Source organism: Adiantum capillus-veneris, chromosome 18, assembly GCF_014529385.1.
Source record: "Adiantum capillus-veneris isolate H3 chromosome 18, ASM1452938v2, whole genome shotgun sequence".
Classification (NCBI taxonomy): Eukaryota; Viridiplantae; Streptophyta; class Polypodiopsida; order Polypodiales; family Pteridaceae; genus Adiantum; species Adiantum capillus-veneris.
Window position 1 is genome coordinate 141,250,238 of NC_140948.1, and position 20,197 is coordinate 141,270,434.

Here is a 20,197-nt window from a genome sequence, read left to right on the forward strand (position 1 = left end):
GAGAGAGAGTCGAGAAGTGCAATTTTTGTCGCAACTTACAAGTGCAATTTGCAAATTGCACATGTGACATGTGTGTATACAATATGTGTGTGTGTTTGTGTGTGTGTGAGAGAGAGAGAGAGAGAGAGAGAGAGAGAGAGAGAGAGAGAGAGAGAGAGAGAGAGAGAGAGAGAGAGAGAGAGAGAGAGAGAGAGAAGTGGAATTTCCGTCACAAGTGCAATTTGCAAGGGATTTGTAAATTGTGTGTGCACTGTGCGGGTGCAATTTGATCAAGACAATGGCACCAGCGTCGAGTCTTCGAATCACGAATGACCTCATCAGGAGTCATGACTCATGAGTCATGACATCATTGACATGTGCCACACGTGTGTACACAATGCACATGCAGGCAGCACTGAGCAACATGCTTTGTGACATTGTGTGCATTAGTGTTGCGCAAGTGTGAATGGCTCAAGAGTCAAAAAGTTTTATGGCTGAATTTTTCGTGTGTGTATTGCAGGGCTTGGAATCATGGTGAGACAAGGCAGACAACCAGTAATTGAGCGGGATCCATGGGAGTCTACAGTTTCCAAATACCATAAATCTAGCTCTCGCAGGGTTATATGTAAACTTTGTGGGGATGTACTTACAGGTGGTGTTACCCGCTTGAAAGCCCATTATGCTTGGATCGGAAGCAAAGGGAGAGATGCATGCAAATGTGTCTCTGAAGAGTTATGGCTTGCTTTTGGGGGTGAACGGGCAAACTACATAAGTAGTGTCATGCCCAATCTTCAAGCCTCAATAGGTGAAGAGGCCCTCTTACAGAAAGTCCAAGATGAAAGGGCTAAATTGGCTGCTTCTCACCATCCCTTGCCTATGGCGGCTACTGCTTCTAGTACTCCAGGAGCCTCGACTTCAAATATCCCTCCTATTCGTCGTGCTCCAAATGTTTCTGCTAGTGTGGAGGATAGCAATGCAGGAGATGCTACATGTGCTAGCACTCAAGATGTGGACAGGAGCCATGCTGCTCCTTCTATTAGCACCACACAGGCAGCTCCTTCCCAGCACGAAGTGGGGCAACTTGGAGTAGGTACTGGTAGGAAGAGGGCTTGCACATCGGCACGCTCTTCTACATTGCATGATGTTTGGGCTCCTAGCTTGAAGAAGGCAGCGGAGATTGCCGAGGAGCGTTTTTTCTACCAATGCAACATTGCATTCCATGCTGCACGCACAGGGGCCTACAAAAGATTTGTGAATGCTGTCTCAGCCCGCTGTAGCTGCGGGGGCGCCCATCACTCCAGTCGGATCTGAGGCTCTTCGTACTAGTAGACTGACACGTCAAGTAGACATGGTACATGAGCAATTGCAGGGCCATAGAGAGTCTTGGGCAGTATATGGATGCACTATCATATCAGATGGCTGTAAAGATGTGCGAAAGCGTCACTGGCTCAATATTCTCGTGTCTTGTTGTACTGACACAACATTTTTGAGAGCCATTGATGTGTCAGGAGCTGGCATAAGCATTACTGGTATGTTTCTTATTTTGATTTTTGTGTCACTTGATAATCAAAGCATAGAGCTGCGAGCATGATGCATCATGATTCATAAGAAGTGCTTCTTACAAGATTCAAATGCAAAATGTGCAGGAGAGCTTATTTTTGGACACATTCGAGATGCTATCGAGGAGGTCGGTCCACAACATGTAGTGCAAGTGGTAACTGACAATGCAAGCTTATGGGCGAAATGATCGAAGCAAAATACCCCCACATAGTATGGAGTCCGTGTGCAACACACTCCCTTGATCTTATGATGGAAGATATTGGTGCACTACCATGGGTGACTTCACTAGTTGATAAAGCTCTACAACTTATAAACTTCATTCATCGAAAATCATTTGCCCTAGGGTTGTTCACTACACATTGCAAATGGGCTCTCAAGAAGCCAGCAAAGACCCGATTTTGCTACATCTTTCTTGTCTTGTGCCGGTGAGTTTCTCAAAGGTTTTCTAGTCTTTGAATCTCCATTTTTACAAGTTATGTGAAGTGCAAATATTCATTGTTTTATGTACAGCTTGGTAAAATGCAAAGATAACTTGCACCGAATGGTGGTAGATGAAAGGTGGTTAAATTGGCCAGATTCTACCACTCCTGTTGCTGTGGCAGTCCTTGATGGGGTGATTTGCAACAATACATTTTGGAGAGAGATTGATGGCCTTCAAGCTGCTCTCCAATCGATTGTTTGCGTTTTACGCTTATGTGATAGTGAGGGATCCACTCTGGATCTCCTTTATGAGTTCATGACAAAGTTGAGGATAGCCATACATGATTGCACATCATTGAGCCCAGACAGGTAAGGTTTTTGAAACGCTTTTTCTGTCAAGTCTTAACTCTGGAGTCTTATGACATTATACATATCGTTGTTCACATGTGATAATGTGAATTTGTGACATGTAGGGTGAGCATCATGCTCGACATATTTGATGTAAGATGGAATTGGTTTCGCCGTCCAATTCATTGTGTAGCCCACATATTGCATCCTGCTTGGAGATGTGAGGCTCAAAGATCCGATCGTGTGCTCTTGACGGGATGGAATGAATATGTGGAGAGAATCTATCGAAACAATGGCCATGCGCAGAATCGACTAGAAGAGGATCTTTTGGAGTTTAGAGGTAAAGATCTCTGTAGGCTTCAAAGCACAATCAGAAAGAGCACATTTAAAGTCTTGACATTTGTCTCTTGATTCTTGTGGGACATATAGGTGGCAGGGGAAATTTTTCTCGTGCAATTGCCAAAGATGTTGAAAATCAAGCACTTCCAGTTTCATGGTGGGAAAAATTTGGGGGTCTTACACCCATGTTGCAGTCTTTGGCTTTGCAGGTCCTCTCCCAAGAGGTGAGCTCATCCGGAGCGGAGAGGCTATGGAGCATAATGGGAGACATACACACAAAAGATTGAAATAGGTGAGCTTCTCAATTAGAATTTAGCTTTGGTCATACACTCTATGGTTCACAAGTCTACGCATTTTTCCTAACTTGTTGTGTTTTAACTTTTCCGTGGGCTCAATACTCCCCAGCTTGATAGGTTGGCATTTGTTAATGCCAATCTCCGAGTATTGGAGAAGGCGGGTGGATTGGATAGCGCAGGCCTGTCAGTTGGCTACCAAAGCAAGTGGATCATCGACAGATTATAGTTGAGGCAGCTGATAGCTCGCATCTTCAGCCACATACACCTTAGGATGATGTGTATGATTTCATCCGTGAGGACATGATGAGGTTCTCACGACAGACTCGTTCGACTACACGTCGCCTACGTGGGGAGACCACGATTGCTACTACTAGTGCTCGGCCTGAGAGAGCTACCCGAGCACGGAGGTCCAGACCCAGACGCAGTGTTGCAGAGCTTACTTCTACTACCAGGCGACTTACTCCGACTCCTTCAGAGTGTGAGAGTGATGAGGGGATTCAGTCAGATGGATCTCAGTAGGCTCTTTTTGAGTCTAGAGTAACGACACACGAGCGCTCAGCTTTGCGTATTTTTTTTTTTCCGAGAAAAAGATCCTTCTATTAGTTAATGAAAACTGCCCATAGGGCTACATCCACCTCTGCAAGAGAGGGCTACAACAAACATGATGGGGAGACTCTCCCAATGAAAAAACAGCATATATACAATGGGGCTAAATCAAGAGATGGGAGGAGGGAAGAGCCACATAGGTGGACAGTAGTGCCATTTGAGCACCCCCTGGACCATGGTGTAGAAAGGCCCAGGGCGCTAGAGTCGAAGGAAAGCCTTGCGGCGCTCCCGCATGCGGTCGGAGCTGCCCTGTAGCCCCTCAAGCTGTCCTCTGAGAGTATGGATCAGCTCTAGCCAAAAGTCACGAACAGTCTCTGCTGATGGCACAGGGCGAGCCTCAAAGATGCGGAAACAACGGGCCTGCCAGATGAACCAGAGAGCTAGGCCGCTGATGAGCTCCCAACACTCCTCTCTATCACTGCACCACTCCTGTGGAGTAAGGTCTGCAGCAGGCTGGAGTGTAGGTCGCCCCCCCTGTATCACTATCATCCTGCTGGTGGAAGATAGCTCAAACTGAAGTGCCGGGCCTGTGAGGGTGGACCAAGCCGCTGCCCCCCAAGTGTACTGTTGAGCCATGGAGAGGGCAGGCATCAGCCGAAGAACTCGTAGCCACACTTGCTGGGCCGAGGGGCAGTCCCAAAGACAGTGTCGCTGACTCTCCACCAACTGGTCACAGGCTGTACATGCGGCCGAGAGACCACTATGCACAAGCCAGCTCCCTACTGCTGTGGCTTTGTGTGCAACCAACCACTGGAACAAAGTGACGCGCCTCGGCTGTCTGGAGTCCCATAGCCTCTGCCAAAAAGCTGCCAAGAACTCAACTGTGAGGCCCTCCTCCTGCCAATGACGTGCTGCAGCGGGGCGGGCCTCTCTCTGTGCTGCAAGTATATGACGTCCAAGCCGAACAGTGTACTGAAAGAAAGGGACTCCTGGGCGGTCTGCAGAAGAGAAGGGGTCCCTCCAAAGCCACTCACCAGGATCCCACTGTACTCGTGCCAGTGGACATCACTCCCAAGCCCATGGCCTCCAGTGTCCTGTCTCAAGAGCTGCTGGGTTAGGGTCTATGACGCAAGTCCTCCCACAGATGCCCACAACTCGGATCCTCTGGAAACAGCACTCTGCTACCTGCAGGGCCTCTACTGCAACTCGCTGTAATCGTCCCCCACCCTGAAGCTCGAAGAACAGGGCTGGGACAGTCTCTGAGCAAGCCCTGACTGAAATGAGAACCTCCAGTCGTGTGAAGGCTCCCATCCACCGGGGTGCTACTGGCTCGAAAGGCGTGAGCCACTCAGCTGGAACTGACTCAGAGATGTCCTGACACATGCTCTGAACCCCTCTCATGCCCTGTAGCTGGACAGCCTGCACCTCCTCTGACAAACCTGTGAACTCTAGCCAGTCACCTAGAGAGCGCGCTGGACCTGCTGCCATGGGACCCCAAGAAACATGAGGCCTACTCCCAACCAAGTGGCCTCTCTGAGTGCTAACCATGGGGTTCCAGACGAGGGGCTGCCGTAGGTGCTCCTCTGTGCACGTCGGTTGTCTCTGCTCTAGGCCACGCCGTAATAGCTCCCAAGAACGTAGCAAACTCACAGCGAATCGGTCCTCCAGTCTCCTGCTCAAACCAACTCGGCGCGACTCTGTAAAGATCCATCTGGTCGAAGGTTGCCAAGGGCCTCCTGACTGAGGCACCCTGGCACGAAGCCTCTGCAGCAAGAACTCCTTCCAGGGCTCCTCGCCTGGAAGAAGTCCTCTGGCGACGAACTTCCCAAGAAGGGCTCTGCTCTGCTGTGCTGGATCAATGATCCCAAGCCCTCCCTGCGAACAAGGAAGTGTGATGACTGACCAAGCCACCTTGGCTCGGGCAATCTGAGTGTCGCGACCTGACCAAAGGAAGTTCCTGATCAGCCTCTCTACCTGGCTGATGCAAGAACTCGAGAAGATCCAGCACGAAGTGATGTACCACATAGTCGCCAACAACACCTGGTTGGCAACTACTACTCTACCAGCCAGCGAAAGTCGTGCTGAGCTCCAATGTAACAATGTAACAGCTTTCTCCTGATGGACAGGAGAAGAAGAGCAATCTGCTGCTCGGGGGACAAGTCCAAACCAACCTGACAACCCAAGTACCGAACTGTAGTCATGGAGGAATCCACCTGAAACCCTCTCCTGGCATCCAATTTGGCACAAGAGCACTACCAACCGAGAAAGCCACTGTCTTTCTCCAGTTGATCAGTGCGCCCGATGCATAGCAGAAGGTCTCCAAAGCCTGTCCACATCTGTGTAAATTGGCCTCCTGGCCCTCTAAGTACAAGGTTGAGTCGTCTGCAAACTCAGCGTCCAGAAGCTCATCTCCCCGTATAGGGAGTGCTAAGCCCCTCAAACCAACCTGCTGTGACACCAAAAATCTGCTCATCGCCTCCGCATAGAACAGAAAGAGAAAGGGGGCAAGAGGACAACCTTGTCTGACCGATCGTGTGAGCATGAAGCGCTCACCTCTACCTCCTGCCAAAAGCACCTGACTGTGAGCCTGTCTGTATAAAGCTGACACCCCTCTGATCCAAGCATCTGAGAAGCCCATCCTGTGAAGCGTGCCCTCTAGAAAGTCCCAGTCAACTCTGTCGTATGCCTTCTCAAAATCGAGAAGAAGAATCACAAGGTCCTCCCCACGGAGACGTGCCAGGGCAAAAGCCTCCCAGAAAGTGAAGATGTTGTCAAGGATACTGCGTTCCTTGACAAAACCTATCTGAGTCCCATGTATAAGGCTCTCCAAAAGTGGCCGAATCCTCAAACTCAGAGCCTTGGCAAGAATTTTGTAGGCTGAGTTGAGGATGGTGATGGGGCGCCACTGTCGAATCTCATCCAAGGAGCCACCCTCCTTCGGAATGAGGTAAATCAGGCCCTCACTCATGCTCTCCGACATCACTCCTGTGTGCAGAATGTACTGAAAGGCACTACAAAGATCTGGGCCAAGCAGGTCCCAGTACTCCAAGAAGAAGCTGGGAGTCAGCCCATCCTCACCTGGACAGCTACCACGAGGGAGGGCCCTAAGAGCCGTGTGCAGCTTCTCAAGGTGAAGAGGTATCTCTAGCCTCTGGCGCATCTCCTCAGTCACAAGACAAGGCATCTGCGCCCAAACCTGCTCCCTGCATGCATCCTGTCTCTCTGACTGGGGCTCAGCCGACAGAAGCTCACGGTAAAAGTCAGTAGCAACTGCACGCATATCCTCAGGCTCACAAACAACTGACCCATCGGGTCTCCTCAGCTGATTGACCTTGGCATGCGAGTGCCGAGGTCCCACTGTCTCAAAAAAAGCACCTGTCACTCTATCACCCACCTGAGTCCACTGAGATGCCTGTCGATGAAAGGCAAACTCATGGCGCCTCTCCTCTGTGCAAGCAAGCTCCTGTCGAGCCTGCTGTAACTGCTCCTCCAACCATGGACTGTCTGGATGCTGCTCCTGCATCCTCTGTAGTGAAGCAATGCCTCGTCTGAGACGCTGCTCCTCCTCTCTCGCTGCAGCCCGTCGAGTCAAAGACTCCTGGAGAAAAAAGTGGCTAAGTTGAGCTAGGCCTAAGGCCACTCTGTCTGCAAGTAGAGCCTGGCTGTCCATGCCCTCTGTCCAGAGAGCCTCTACCCTGTCTCTGAGTGCTGAGTCCAACAAGACCCGCTCTGGGATGCGAAGCATCGTGCTCCCACTCCTCTGCCTGTCTGCCACTGTGAGGATCACTGGTGCATGGTCCGAGAAGGATGTCCCTGCTAGGATGCCCACTGATCCCCCCAAGTCACTGAAGTGGTCACTAGTGTAGAAGCGATCTATCCGCGATAGATTCACTCCTCCCACTCTGCGGTCCGATCTAGAGAAGGCAAGACTCTCTGGAGGCCTCACAAAGCCAGAATGCTGCCATGTATCCGAGACCCTCAAAGTCATACACAACCTCTCCCAAGCTGCTACCTCGACTCCATGTACAGTAGCATGGCTGCCTCCGATCCTGTCAGAGGGGTCCTCCAACATGTTGAAGTCCCCTCCTACACACCAATGGTCAACCTGTGGCAAAGACTCAACAATCTGTGACCAAAACTCTGCACGAGCACTCGCCACATTGGGCGCATAGATGTTCAGGAAGCCCACAAGGCCACCCTGAACCTGCAAAGTAATCCACTAAGCCCTGCCTGGCACAATAATCCCTCTGCCCACAATGGCCTGCTGCAATGAGTCCGCAATAGTCATACATACCCCACCCTGGATGCCTCCAGGTCCAAAAGCAGTTGACCAAAAGGTATCATAACGTCCCCGCAAAATCTGACCACATCGCCGAATGCGGCTCTCAGACAAATGGTGCTCCTGAAGCATAAGGAGATCAATCTCTCCTCCCACAAGGCAACGCTGAAGCTGCTGACGCAATCGGCCCCGCTGTCGCTGAAACTGGGGCCCACCTAATCCCTGCACGTTCCACGAGACGATCCTCATGGGGAGCGAAAGAGAACAGATGCTGCCGCAGCAGCAAGACGGGCTATCTTCGAGGCAGGCTTGGATGGGGAGTAATCCGCATCCGAGCGTCCTCTAGATAGGCGAGCCTGTAGTGAGTGCCTGGCCCAAGCCCAAGCAGAGCGAGCCGTGGGCAAAGCAACCTCCTCTGTCCAGGAGTCCTCATGAATGTATACATAGCAAGGCAAACACTGCGTATCAGCAAAAAAGTACACCAGAATGTGTCTACATCCTGCTGAGTCTGGGGGTGTCACCGCAAACTTGGCCAGTGGCCACAAAGTTTGCAGCAAATCTGTAACTCCAAGTTCTCCCATGTGGTGAGAGAACTCGAGAACCTGTGTATGCAACCATCCCACCACTGAGTCTAGGGACCACTTTGTCTCGGTCCGACCACAGAGGGGAAAGGAGAAACCAACTGCTGAGTCCAAGGCCTCTGTCCCCCTAGCGGCGAGGAACAGAGCGTGGACCCTGAAGCAGGCTGCCTCGTGGTCTGCTGCGGAATCGCCGAGAAAGTGAGTGAATCTGTAATCGAAGAAATCCCAGCGGCGTCGGAGGTCAATGCTCGTCAGACCACGAGGGATAGCTGCAAGGGAAGATGTCTGAATCTGCAGAGGGGGCCGCAAGAAGGGCTCACCCTCTCTCGCTAGGCGACTCGTGGCAAAGGCACTGCCAAGAGATCTCCTAGCCGCCAGCGAGGGACCAGTCTCCGGGGTCGACTGTGGTACTGAAGCAGGAGGAGGGGGGGAAGGAGCTGGGAAGAAGGAGGGGGGGGGGGGGGGGGGGAGGCGGAGGAGAAGAGAAGCGGGGTGGGGCGACAAAGACATGGGGGTGAGGTGGGGAGTGGGCGGGAGCAGAGGGCAGGGGAGGGGATGAGGAGGAAGAGGGGAAATCTGAAGGTGGGGTGGCTGGCGAGGGTGAAGCGGAAGTGGAGGCTGGCGTAGGGGGCTCCTCCTGCTCAAGAGGACCAAAGCGGTTCCTCGTGGGAACCCACTGCTGCTGAGTAGGCACCTGAGGGCCACTCTGAGTGCCAGGCTGCCGTTGTGGCCCCTGGCGTCGACGGCCACGGGCCTGCTGCCATCCCTCCTCCGCTGGAGCCCTAGGCTCGGAGGGTGGCTCAGAATCTGTGCGCTGTGCCGCTAGCTGTGGCTGCGGCCCAGCCTTGGCAGGCTGGGGCTGAGGCTGAGGTGCAGGTCGTGGCCTCCTCCGTGGACAGGCCTTCGCTAAATGGCCCATCTGTCTGCAAATGAAGCACTGGTTCGGGAGACCCGAGTACTCCACACTCTGTCTAAACCAACCCCCACTCACCCGAGGCAGAAGGATGACCTTCGGGAGCGTGTGGGTATCTTTGACCAAAACTCGAACTGAAGGGATGCCAGCCGCCTTGGCAGCTACTGATGCTGCCGTACGAGGTGTCTCCAGGACAGTCCCGATGGCGGAGCCAATCCTGGAGAGAAGTGGAAGGTACTCCCTCCGTAAACCCGGAAAGCAGACTGAGATGGGGATGTCTGCCTCCTCTACTAGCACATCCGAAGTCGGGTCAAAACCATGTCGCCACTGTCAAAAGTGGGCGCGTGATACTCGGATGGCCAGTGGACTCATAGCTATAACCTTGGAGGCCATCTCGGAAGTCTCGAACTCGATCTGGTAGTACCCCCGTCCGAGGATCTGGACATCCAAAATCTTGCCCACCTCTGCGAGAAGGCGGGCCTGGAGAAGGTCTCGCAGCTCTCCTCTGCTAGGACGGGTGCCGAGAACCTTGCAGATGACAGAAGTCGCCTGCAAGCGCTCTACCTCTGCGGCAAGGCTCGCTTGCTCTGTCGGCGAAAGAGCAAGTCGAATGGTGGGCTCAGCGGGGTCGGGCGAGGGGGCTTCAGGCGAGTCCCTCTGTGGCGGAGCTGGAGCCTCCATCTGTGTCTACTGCTGAGTCGAAGAAGCGGATGGTGAAGAAGAAATGCAACCGAGTACGTCGAACACTAGTCCGAAGAAAAAGCGATGCAGAGCCAGGTGCAGAAAACCTTCGGGGGCAATGCGGACGGGGGGGGGGGGATGGAGGGAAGGATACGGTGGCGAGCGAAGGCTGCGGGGGGGGGGGGGGGGGGGAACAGCCAGGGAATGGGGGGGCAGCGGGCGGGTTAAAGGGCAGCTAGGGGCGAGAGCGGCGGGCAGCGGTGGCGGGCTGGGCTGGGCGAGGGAGGGGGAGATAGTGCGAGGGCGAGAGGGGGGGGTAGGGGAGGCAGCGCGAGGGCGAGGGGGGGCAGCGCGGGGGGGGGGGCTGGAGGCAGTGCGAGGGCGAGAGAGAGAGGGGGGGTGAGGGGCAACGATGGCGTAGGGGGGGGGGGGGGGGGGGAGCGTGCAGCAGCAGCGAGCGAGTTTTATAGCTTTGCGTATTTTATTATGATATTTTATCATTTTGTCATGGACATCTTTTTTTGTGTATGCCATATGGGCTTTAGCCTTTGACTCGATCACTCCAAGCTTTACTCTTTATTGTCTTGTAAGTTGAGCAATGTAGTTTGTCGAGTTTCATCTTATTTATATGCAGATTCGACATATGTTCTCGTCATTCTATGTGTTCGCTATTCAATCCATTGTTTTGTTAAGTTCTAACTTCTACTTGTAATGTTCGATGAAACTTAAGTGTGCAAGTAGATGTAGTCTCTTGTCACTCTGAATTTTGTTCATTTTCAGTTTGTTGAATGTTCCGCAGCTTCCGCTTTAAATTTTGCTTAGAATGTAACTGTCGGATCAATGATATCTTAGAAACTAGAGTAGATGTCAATTGTCATTGATATTGTTTGCATTATCATATCTCTCTCTCTTGCATACCTATTATGTATGTATATAATTTTATATATACATAAAATCGGCGTTTCGGTCAAACGTTTCACTTGAGGCCTCTCTCTTGGGTGAAACGTTTCGGGTGAAACGCCCCCGTTTCGGGGTGAAACGTTTCGCGGTTACGCTGGTTGACAGGCGTTGTATTTTCATACATTCCCTTTAACTTCTCCCACACATCAAAAGCAGTTGTGAGACCTTTCACATCAATGATTGTCTCATTGGTCATGGCCATTCTAATGTATGTAACAGCCTTCCTGTTCAGGCTAACCCATGCTTCATCCGTCATATTCTGTGGCTTTACCTGTTCAAGTGCCCCTTCACAATCCTTAAGAAATAGGATTCCCTGGATCCTGTCTTTCATAAGGTCGAAACCTGTTCCATCGAACCTCCTAATCTCGAAGAGATTCTTCACATCCGAAGAAGATGAGGCCATAGTTGCACGAATAAGAGGGCTAATACGATGAATTTTTGGGCAAAATGCACAAAAACCGGAGTATAGCCTCGCAAAGGTGTGCACTACAGCTCCAAATGGTCACAGGAGCAATTTGGGGCAAAATAGGTCGATTTGGGCACAAAAAACAATTTCTGAAATTTATGCGCAGGAAATTTCAGCGAGCGAATTTGTGCTCAAAAACAACAAATTTAGTTGTTTTTAGCCTCACAGAACATACATAAAGCTAATGCACAGCCTTTAGAAGCATGTAAGAGCAAAAGCCCCAATTTGTAGCATCAAATTGCAAGAAATCGAACCACAAATGGTCATACCTAGCCAAAATTTGTCAAACGTGCGTAGATTGCATCAATTTGCACTTTCTCCAATGTAGTTGCATCATAAAAACACTTGCAAAAACCTGCGTAAATCTGAAATTTGCCGAAAACACTCCTTTTAGGACCTGTTTTTCGGCAATTTCAGTGTTTTCGGGTAGCGGGGACTTAGCAAAAGTGTTTCCACACCTTAATACATCATTTGCAAAACCTGTATTTTGCTGTCATCACCTGTAATTTGCTGATTTTGACCTAATTTTAGCCTGTTTTAGGTCAATTTGACTTGCCGGGAGCTCTCTAGTGTCCGGGGACGAGTCTTTTAGCGATGAAATTGCAAAATCTCGCGTGAAAGTTGACCTCCTTGGCTGAAAATCAGTGTTTGCAGGTTTGGGAGCAAACCCTAATTGGGCTCTGATACCCGTTGATGAGCGCGCGGCGGTGTGTGCAAGTGAAAGAGCACGCGAAGAAGTGCAGGGTGTGTACCTTGCAGAGGAGGCACTGTGTTGCAGGAGGGGAGCGCTAGCAGAACGAAAGAGGGAGAGAGAGAGGTAGTGCACGATATTGGAAGAGGGAATAAGTTAGTGAGTTAAAATGAACTCACATTCCCTTTATTAAAATTTATAGGACCAATTTAAAGTTAGTGGCCAAGTTCACATTCCCTTTATTAAAATTTATAGGACCAATTTAAAGTTAGTGGCCAAGTTCAATGTGAACTTGGCCAAAGGTTAATAACCTTTAAAACTATAACCATTTGACCTAATTTCAGCCAGTTTTAGGTCAATTTGACTTGCTGGGAGCTCTCTAGTGTCCGGGGACGAGTTATTTGGTGATGAAATTGCAAAATCTCGCGTGAAAGTTGACCTCCTTGGCTGAAAATCAGCGTTTGCAGGTTTGGGAGCAAACCCTAATTGGGCTCTGATACCAATTGATGAGCGCGCGGCGGTGTGTGCAAGTGATAGAGCACGCGAGGAAGTGTAGTGTGTGTGTAGAGAGAGGTGGCGAATATCACGTGACACATCCAACTCTATGTGTCCGTAGACAAGCTACAGCATGATCAGGGTTCAGTTAGTCCAGCCAGTCTAGATTTAGAAGTGATCTGGCACTTTCGTGAGTCTATTCGTAGACCGTGCATGCCCAGTCACTTAGTGTAGATGCATATCCTTTGGTTTCACACAGCATGATCATCAGTATTCCCTTCAGAATCCATCAGATTCAGTCAGGGGAATTTTCCAGTGCATTTAGCCTATTTTCCCTATTTTTGGTATTTTTACTTATTATTTTTAAGTGATTTTCCAACAAAAGTAGGTAGGGCGATTTTGCTAAGTTTGTATATAAGCAAACCCAAGTTAGCACTAAATGGCAGAAGAGGCAGCAGGAGCTTCCCGCTCAACAGGCAACTTCTCAGCAGAACCTGCAGTATCCTCAACACCTGCAAGGCTTTGGCGACCTCCCTCCCCAAGCCTAGCGTTTCCAGTTCCCATCACCATCAAGACCCCACGATTTCTTGGCGTTTCCCTTGCAGTCATCGCCAACAACTTCAGCACCCTGGCGTTTTCAGCCATGATCGCCAGCTTCCCCAAATAGCCAGCGTTTTTACTAACGCTCAGCCAACAGATCAGCGTTTTTGGTTTTCAGCCATTGTCGCATTAGAACAGCAGCGTTTTCAGCCCTATTGGACAGCAAACCATTCAGCCCTAGAAGCATTGCAGATACCCCTATTTTCAGCCCACGAAAACGCAGCGAAAACAGTCATTTTCAGCCACCGAAATAGTCCCGAAATTCAGCAGATAGAAGACCACCGATTTCAGCCCCAAAGTCGTCGTTGTCATCACCGTCGTCGTCATCGGCATAGTCCAAGTTGCATCAGTCCATTGCATACGCACTGTATCACTTTGTGCAATCAAAAAGTAGACCACTCTCGCCGACGAGAGTGGGGCCTTCGGAGGAGGGTTTTACAACGCCTCTGGTGTCGTATTTCTCTTCTCTCTCTATCTCTCAGCCTCATACACTTGCACGCATAGTGTCCATTCACTTTGTTTGTGATCATAGCCCTAACGGAAGGCTCTCCCTTCCATAAGAACTAAAAGGAACCTTGAGCACAGTTTGGAGCACTCATCTTGAGCAAAGCGCAAACAATCATTCTGCTGCACCTTACAGCGAAAGCCAGCAGGAAGGAGGGCGCTAGCAGAACGAAAGAGGGAGAGAGAGAGAGAGAGGTAGCGCACGATATTGGAAGGGGGAATAAGTTAGTGAGTTAAAATGAACTCACATTCCCTTTATTAAAATGTATAGGACCAATTTAAAGTTAGTGGCCAAGTTCAATGTGAACTTGGCCAAAGGTTAATAACCTTTAAAACTATAACCATTTGGGCCTTTAACCCAACAAGACCCTTTTCCAAGAGGTCTTTCACTTGGTTCATAATCTCTTCATTCTGTGCTCGGCTCACACGGTAAGGTGGCCGGTTAGGTGATGTGCTTCCAGGTATCAGATCAATGGTATGATCTTCAGGACGAGCAGGTGGTAACTCTCCTGGTAGGCCCTCTGAGAAGCAATTGGCGTGAGAGGAGAAAATCTTGGCGTTCTTTATCAAGTTTAGACATATTTGTCCTATCCTTATCGCTCAATTTTTTCATAAAGATCGAGTAAACAAACAGACTGGATTTCATTAATTTTGAAATGGCCGAAGCCAATACAATAGGGACAGACTCGTCTTTCAGTTTAATATCAAGTACAATTGTTCTGTCCTTTTTTGTAGTCAAAGTCGCTTTTGTCGCCCGATAATCGACCACGACGTTGTTCTTGTGGTACTAGGGAATCCCTAAGAGAACATCACAACCCTCCAAAGGCATTATGAAGAAGTCCTCATGTCCCAAATACCGCTGACAATGCAACGGAAGTTTGCCAATAACAGGTGTAATGGCTACGTCCGTGCCGGGTGCCGCTAGAACTGCCTCTGCAAGTGGTCCCATCCGATCGGGAGTAATCTTGAGCCGTGCCGCCAATTCCGGTGAAATGAAGTTGGCCTTGGCTCCTCCATCAAAGAAAATCAGGGCCTCTTGATCTTTCACTTTGCCCCAAGCTCGGCAAAGTTCTGTACTCTCATCCATGGTGTCGAGATCGGTACCCACACAATCTGGAACCAGTCCTGTTTTCATCTTGCCTTTTCGTCCACGTTCCTTAGCTGCTCTCGAACTCTCAGGCCTGTCGTCGTCCTTATCATTCTGTCCTTTCTGTGCCTTTTTAGGGCCTTGTTCCCCGCATCCAAAGCACTTCCTCTCTTTGATGAATCGAGCTCGCTCCTGAGGAGTAAGCTTGGGTCGTGCATCCTTTTTCTCTGGGTTGCTCTTTTTCTTTCTACTTTCATTTCCAGAAGTCTGTTCGGCTCGCTATGTCATGTTCTCATCTGTGGGGTAAGTCAGATTGCCAGAGTGAATGGCAAAGCCCAGCTTCGCATGACTCATCAACTCCTGAATAGAAGCTGACTTCTGCTCCAAGCAGTGATCTCGGATCTTTGTAGGTAGACCCAAGGTGAACTGCTCAATCTGTTCTCTGAACGTGATCTTCTTGAATGAAGAGGCGGGTAGAAAAGAGCTCTAGAATCTTTCACAATAAGCATTGATTGTATCTTTCTTGGTCATCCGAAGATGGTTCCAAGCAGCTCGTATATCTCGTTCATATTCTTGCGTCAACCAAGAAGAAATAAAAAGCTTTTTGAATTTCAGCCATTTAACTGGCGTAGTCTTGTTTAAAAGAAGCGTGGACCACCAAGTACGGGCATTCCCCTTAAGGTAAGAGGTAGCTCTCCAAATCTTGGAGTTCTCTGAATAGCGTCCTCCCGCGAAAGCGATGTCAAACTGTTGTATAAAAGACAAAGCCTTCGAAGCATCTTTATATCCTGAAAAAGTGTCAAATTTGATCGACTGTCCACCTTCCTTAAACTCTCGGACTTTCTTGCTTTTATCTTCCAGAAAGTCATACTGGTTGGCTTTATAAAAATTCTTCTTGTTCGCATAAAAGTTTCCGTCATCGGAGTCTGAAGTGTCTGTAGGTGAGTCCTCAGTAGAACTGTCACTCAGTGGGCGAGATTTAGGCTTCTTTGTCTTTTTCTTGCCCTTTCCGAAGCTTTGTTTCTTGCTTCGCTTTTTGCCTTTTCTGTCTTCTTCGCTCGAATCTGAAGAGCTAGAAGAACTGTCAGAAGAAGAAGAAGAAGAACTAGGTACTCCTTCAAAGTGAACACGTTTCTTCTGTTTCTTTGCCTTGTCAAAAGTCGACTGACGACTTAAATATCCCGGGAAGTCAATGCTTTTCTTCTGCTTTTTGCCGTGCTTTTTGGCTTTCTTTCGCGCGTCAAAAAGCTGAGCAATCCGTGCATCAACCACCTCTTCTAATTCCTTCTCTGAATATCTCTTGTGAGCAGAAGGTTTCTTGAGAGTGGGTTTCGGGGTGGTGTAGTGGTTTTCTGCCACTGCTCATGCACTTCCTGAAAAGAAGTCTCGCTCATATATTTTGCAAATTTTGGGTTCTTCGCAAAATTGAGCATCATCTTCGTTGCATTGCCGATCAACTGGCGATGCTCCATCTCTCGCCGCTCCACCTGAGTAGGCCGAGGCGGGCCATACTCTCTGTCGGAATCTTCGTTGTGATCCTTGCTCGCATCTCCAGATGTAGAGGGTGTCGATTGATCCTTGCGTGAAGCCATAGGTGCCGCGGGAAAAAAATTGGGGATCGGATTTCTCGTAGAAGAGAAATCGGCCGTGCTGTGATACCACTGTAACAGACTTGGACACTCCAAGTCAAGAATCAATTGCGACAGCACCAAATAACCACTTCAAAACAATTCACAGATCACAATAGATTTGCACTGGCCCGGCGGAGTTCCGTGCCTAGAGATATTGGCCCCAAAGACTAGCGCCCCTTTCGGTATTTCTTTATGTATTAATCAATGTCAAAGTACAAGAGCGGTTAGGGTTTCACTCTCAGACTCTGCGTCCAGATGCTCTGAGAAGTGAAGGCCCAAACCACCTATTTAAATGTTTACAAGGGATGCCCAAAAGCAGAGCCCCAAAAGCCTGAAAGCAAAAGCCTAAAAGCTTCTCTCTCTCTCTCTCTCTCTCTCATTGCGTAGAGAAGAAAAAGCAAGCCGCCGTACTGCTGGCCGTAAAACGCGCCGGAATTCACGGGAATCAGTACCAATTGCCACGTGTCATCTCCCCGGCAATTTAGGGTTTGCTGAAATTAGTGTTTCTGGCAGATTTTAGGGTTTGCAGGAATTTTAGGGTTTCTGGCAGAAATTAGGGTTTCTGCTGTCCGTAGCCACGTCATCACTTTGTGATAGCCACTCCCCGTCTCGTGTCGTGCATCTCTTTTTGTTCACTTGTTATTTGAAGTGATTAAAATTGCTCATTCTGTTCTTTTCTGTTGGCACGTGGTGCCCGCCCCTGTGACAATGCACATGGTTTAGCAATCGTCAATGGTATCGAGAGATTCCCTGAGTCGAGTGGTTTTGCTTGTTTCCCCCATCGTCACAGAGCTAGTACAATGGATTATGTCAGGAATACACCTAGTTTCATTCCATGTATTGATGATTTTGTGGTGGGCCCTCGGCCAGTTGGGGTGGTAGTGGATCCTGTAGTCCTCAACTGTACGCTTATGTTCTCTTACAATATAGTTGCACCATCGTAGGCACCCAAGCCCACTCGCTATATATTCACAAGGGAGACAAACTGTGTCTATAGTGATGAGATATACGTGCGCCTCTGCGTGGAGGAACCATGGTGCCCTCTGCCTGAGCTGACACAGGTTCTAACAGAGACACTACATGATGCAACAACACAGGCCTTTCCACATAGCCACCCTTCAGAGAGACCTTGTTCTGGAAAGATGCCCCAGAACAGTTGGTATGATGAGGAGTGTAGAGAGACAAGATTCAAACTATAGAGGGAGGTGCTCATGGGCTTTATCACTGACAAACAGGCACGAATTATCTTTCGAGTCTTTGACGTCTTGTGCCACGAAAGAAGAGAGCTTACCTGGCTTAGCTAGAGAGAGATTTATATAAGTAATTCTTGAGCTAGGAGGCTTGGAGATCGTTTCATGAGCACTCCCCATCACCAGCTATTACATCTACGGACATATGGGGTGAGTATGCTACTTCTCTCTACATTGCCTTGGACCAACAGCCATTGGCAGATCCACAAGAGGCATGCCTACGCACTTGCCCTTTCTTTACTACGGAGATGGTAAAGAAGGCTATCGAAAGGAGGAAGACCGGGAGAGCATATGATCATGATGGCTTTGTAGCTGAGCATTTTTTACATGCCAAGGATCTTTTGGTTGATCTTCTTGCGTTGATGTTTAATAGAGCTATGTGTGAGGGTTTATACTTGGAGCATGTCCACGGTTGGTACCTATTTTCAGTTTACCTGGGAATTATCGCACTATCATGATTGGACACACACTAGCCAGATTACATGCATCCATCATTGAGCATGAGCTGAGCAGATGGGTAGAGAGAGAGGGCATCCGAGTGCCAGGCCAGGCTGGTTTTAGGAGGGGTTTCACATTCTCACACTATGAGCTATCATTGAGGAGGGAAAATTTTGTGGGAGGAGGATTTATTGTAGCTTTGTGAATTTCCGCAAAGCTTTTGATATAGAGCCGAGGGGGAGATTGATACGCAGAGTGCAGGAGCTGGGAGTGTCTGTAGAGCTCATATGGGGGATCATGGCCTTGACAATTATAGGACGATTGATAGAGTTATGAGATACCAGGATCATAGATGTCTTGGACTCTATCTACCGGAGATTAAGCGACATCGAGTAGGGTTACTGAGAGAGAGAGAGGCTCACAGACCAGAAGACAAACCCAGACGATCACAGTGTTCTTCCATCCAAAGATTTAGCAGAGATGAGAGCAGCCAGACAGGAGGGATACAGGGCATATCACTAGTAGAGGTATAATGAGTGACTGAGCAGCAGAGCTGGGGAGATCTAGGATCAGGTCTATATTGGCAAGACATGGGAGACACCCTGTGACTGTCACCATGGAGGAATGGACACGATCATGCACCTACCGATGCTAGTCATCTCTGGATTCTGATACGCACACACCCACCATTTTGTATCTGTTCTCTGAGATACACATCCACCTTTTGTATATGTACCCCTCAAGCTTTTGTACCCACCCTTCACAGTTTCTGTTCAGTTAGTTTCTTTCTTTTTATCTAGACCTTGTATCAGATTCATCATGATGTAACTCTTTGGTCTCAAAGGTCATTTTGGCCTTAAGAAGACATTAATAGAACATTTTATTTCATCTCTCTCTCTCTCTCTCTCTCTCTCTCTCTCTCTCTCTCTCTGTGGACTATGCAGCTGAGGGCTACTAAGCTGGTAAATTTGATGTAAAGACAGTGTGTAATCTGTTGTGAGAAGTCAGCTTTGTGGAGATCTTTATTTTTTAATATTGACCTTACAAATTTCTTGGTCAGGTGACGAGCGTGAGCCACCACCCAGCTGAGAGCTGCATGATTACTTCTTCTGTTGATGGGACTGTGAAGGTTTGGAAACCATGAAAAAGAGCGTCTTTGTGAAGTATCAGTGTGGAAATGTGGCTAATGATCGGCCGCTAAAGCCAGAGTCTTTTATGTGGGAAATGCCACTTGAGAAAGTAGTCAATAAGGATTAGCTCAAAGATGAACGTTTGGCGAGAGTATCGTCCCACCAGAAATGGCGCGAGTATTGTCCTACTAGAAATTATCAGATGTTTTTGTGAATCATTTTTGCTCAGGTGTAAGGATAGTTTTATACTAAACTCTACTTCTAGATATAACTTACATGATGTTAGTGGGGGAATCATAGAACTGCCCTTCTATATAACCACCATGCCAATATTTTATGTTTTTTAGATAGGTAGTAGGTTTTTGGATTCATGGTGGTATAACAAGAGTAAACAGGTAGTAAAATTTTGATTGAATATTCCAAGGCACTAATGCTACCAATAGGAAGTTACACGATATATGATTATTCAAGTAAAATTAAATTTTCCTTGCTCAAAATCATGTTAATTTTCTTGTATAGCTTAGCAATTGAAATTGAATGATACAAAACCAAGAGAAAAAACAGTCGGATTATATTTTTTGAGAGGCTCAAAGATTTTTTCTTAGATAGCAGTCATCAATAGTCAGGAGGCTTGAATTTCATTAATTGGATACAATTATGGATAGCTTATTAGTATACACCTTCATTTTTGCTCTTAATACCTCACCTCTCATGGAGTACTTCAAGTTCTTACCTAAACTTAAAACAACAACAAATGGAGGTACTAGGTATGAGAAAATTTTTGAGTGAGTGGAAGGTAGGGTGATCCTGTAGCTCCTTGTCTTTTGAAATGATCTTCCGCTTAGATGCTAGCCCATAGTAACGGCATCAACGTGAGTAGGTTGTTGCAATAGATAATGCAATCTAGCAAGGTCTATTCATTATTGTAATAAAATGTCAATATGGAAGATACAATTGCCTCAATGAGCATGGAGGCTATACGGTATAGTGAGTCTTTGACAAA

At 48.5% G+C, this 20,197-nt stretch overlaps 1 protein-coding gene and 1 pseudogene across 3 annotated transcripts in view; both read left to right on the forward strand.

Annotated features, from left to right (window-relative positions):
- LOC147436540 (Transducin/WD40 repeat-like superfamily protein) overlaps window positions 1-19,526 on the forward strand; it is a 43,681-nt gene extending 24,155 nt beyond the window's left edge. For both annotated transcript variants that reach the window (XM_086489412.1, XM_086489411.1), the window contains exon 8: window positions 19,125-19,526. In XM_086489412.1, the coding sequence (XP_086345538.1) occupies window positions 19,125-19,153 (29 nt within the window). In that variant the 3' untranslated portion in view covers window positions 19,154-19,526. The remainder of the gene's footprint in view (window positions 1-19,124) is intronic.
- LOC147436541 (uncharacterized) lies at window positions 61-3,483 on the forward strand (annotated as a pseudogene). The gene is made up of 7 exons (XR_015185199.1): window positions 61-1,508; window positions 1,626-1,670; window positions 1,838-1,964; window positions 2,050-2,328; window positions 2,433-2,647; window positions 2,737-2,937; window positions 3,035-3,483. The product of XR_015185199.1 is annotated as an uncharacterized LOC147436541 (transcript).
- Window positions 19,527-20,197: the final 671 nt, after the last annotated feature.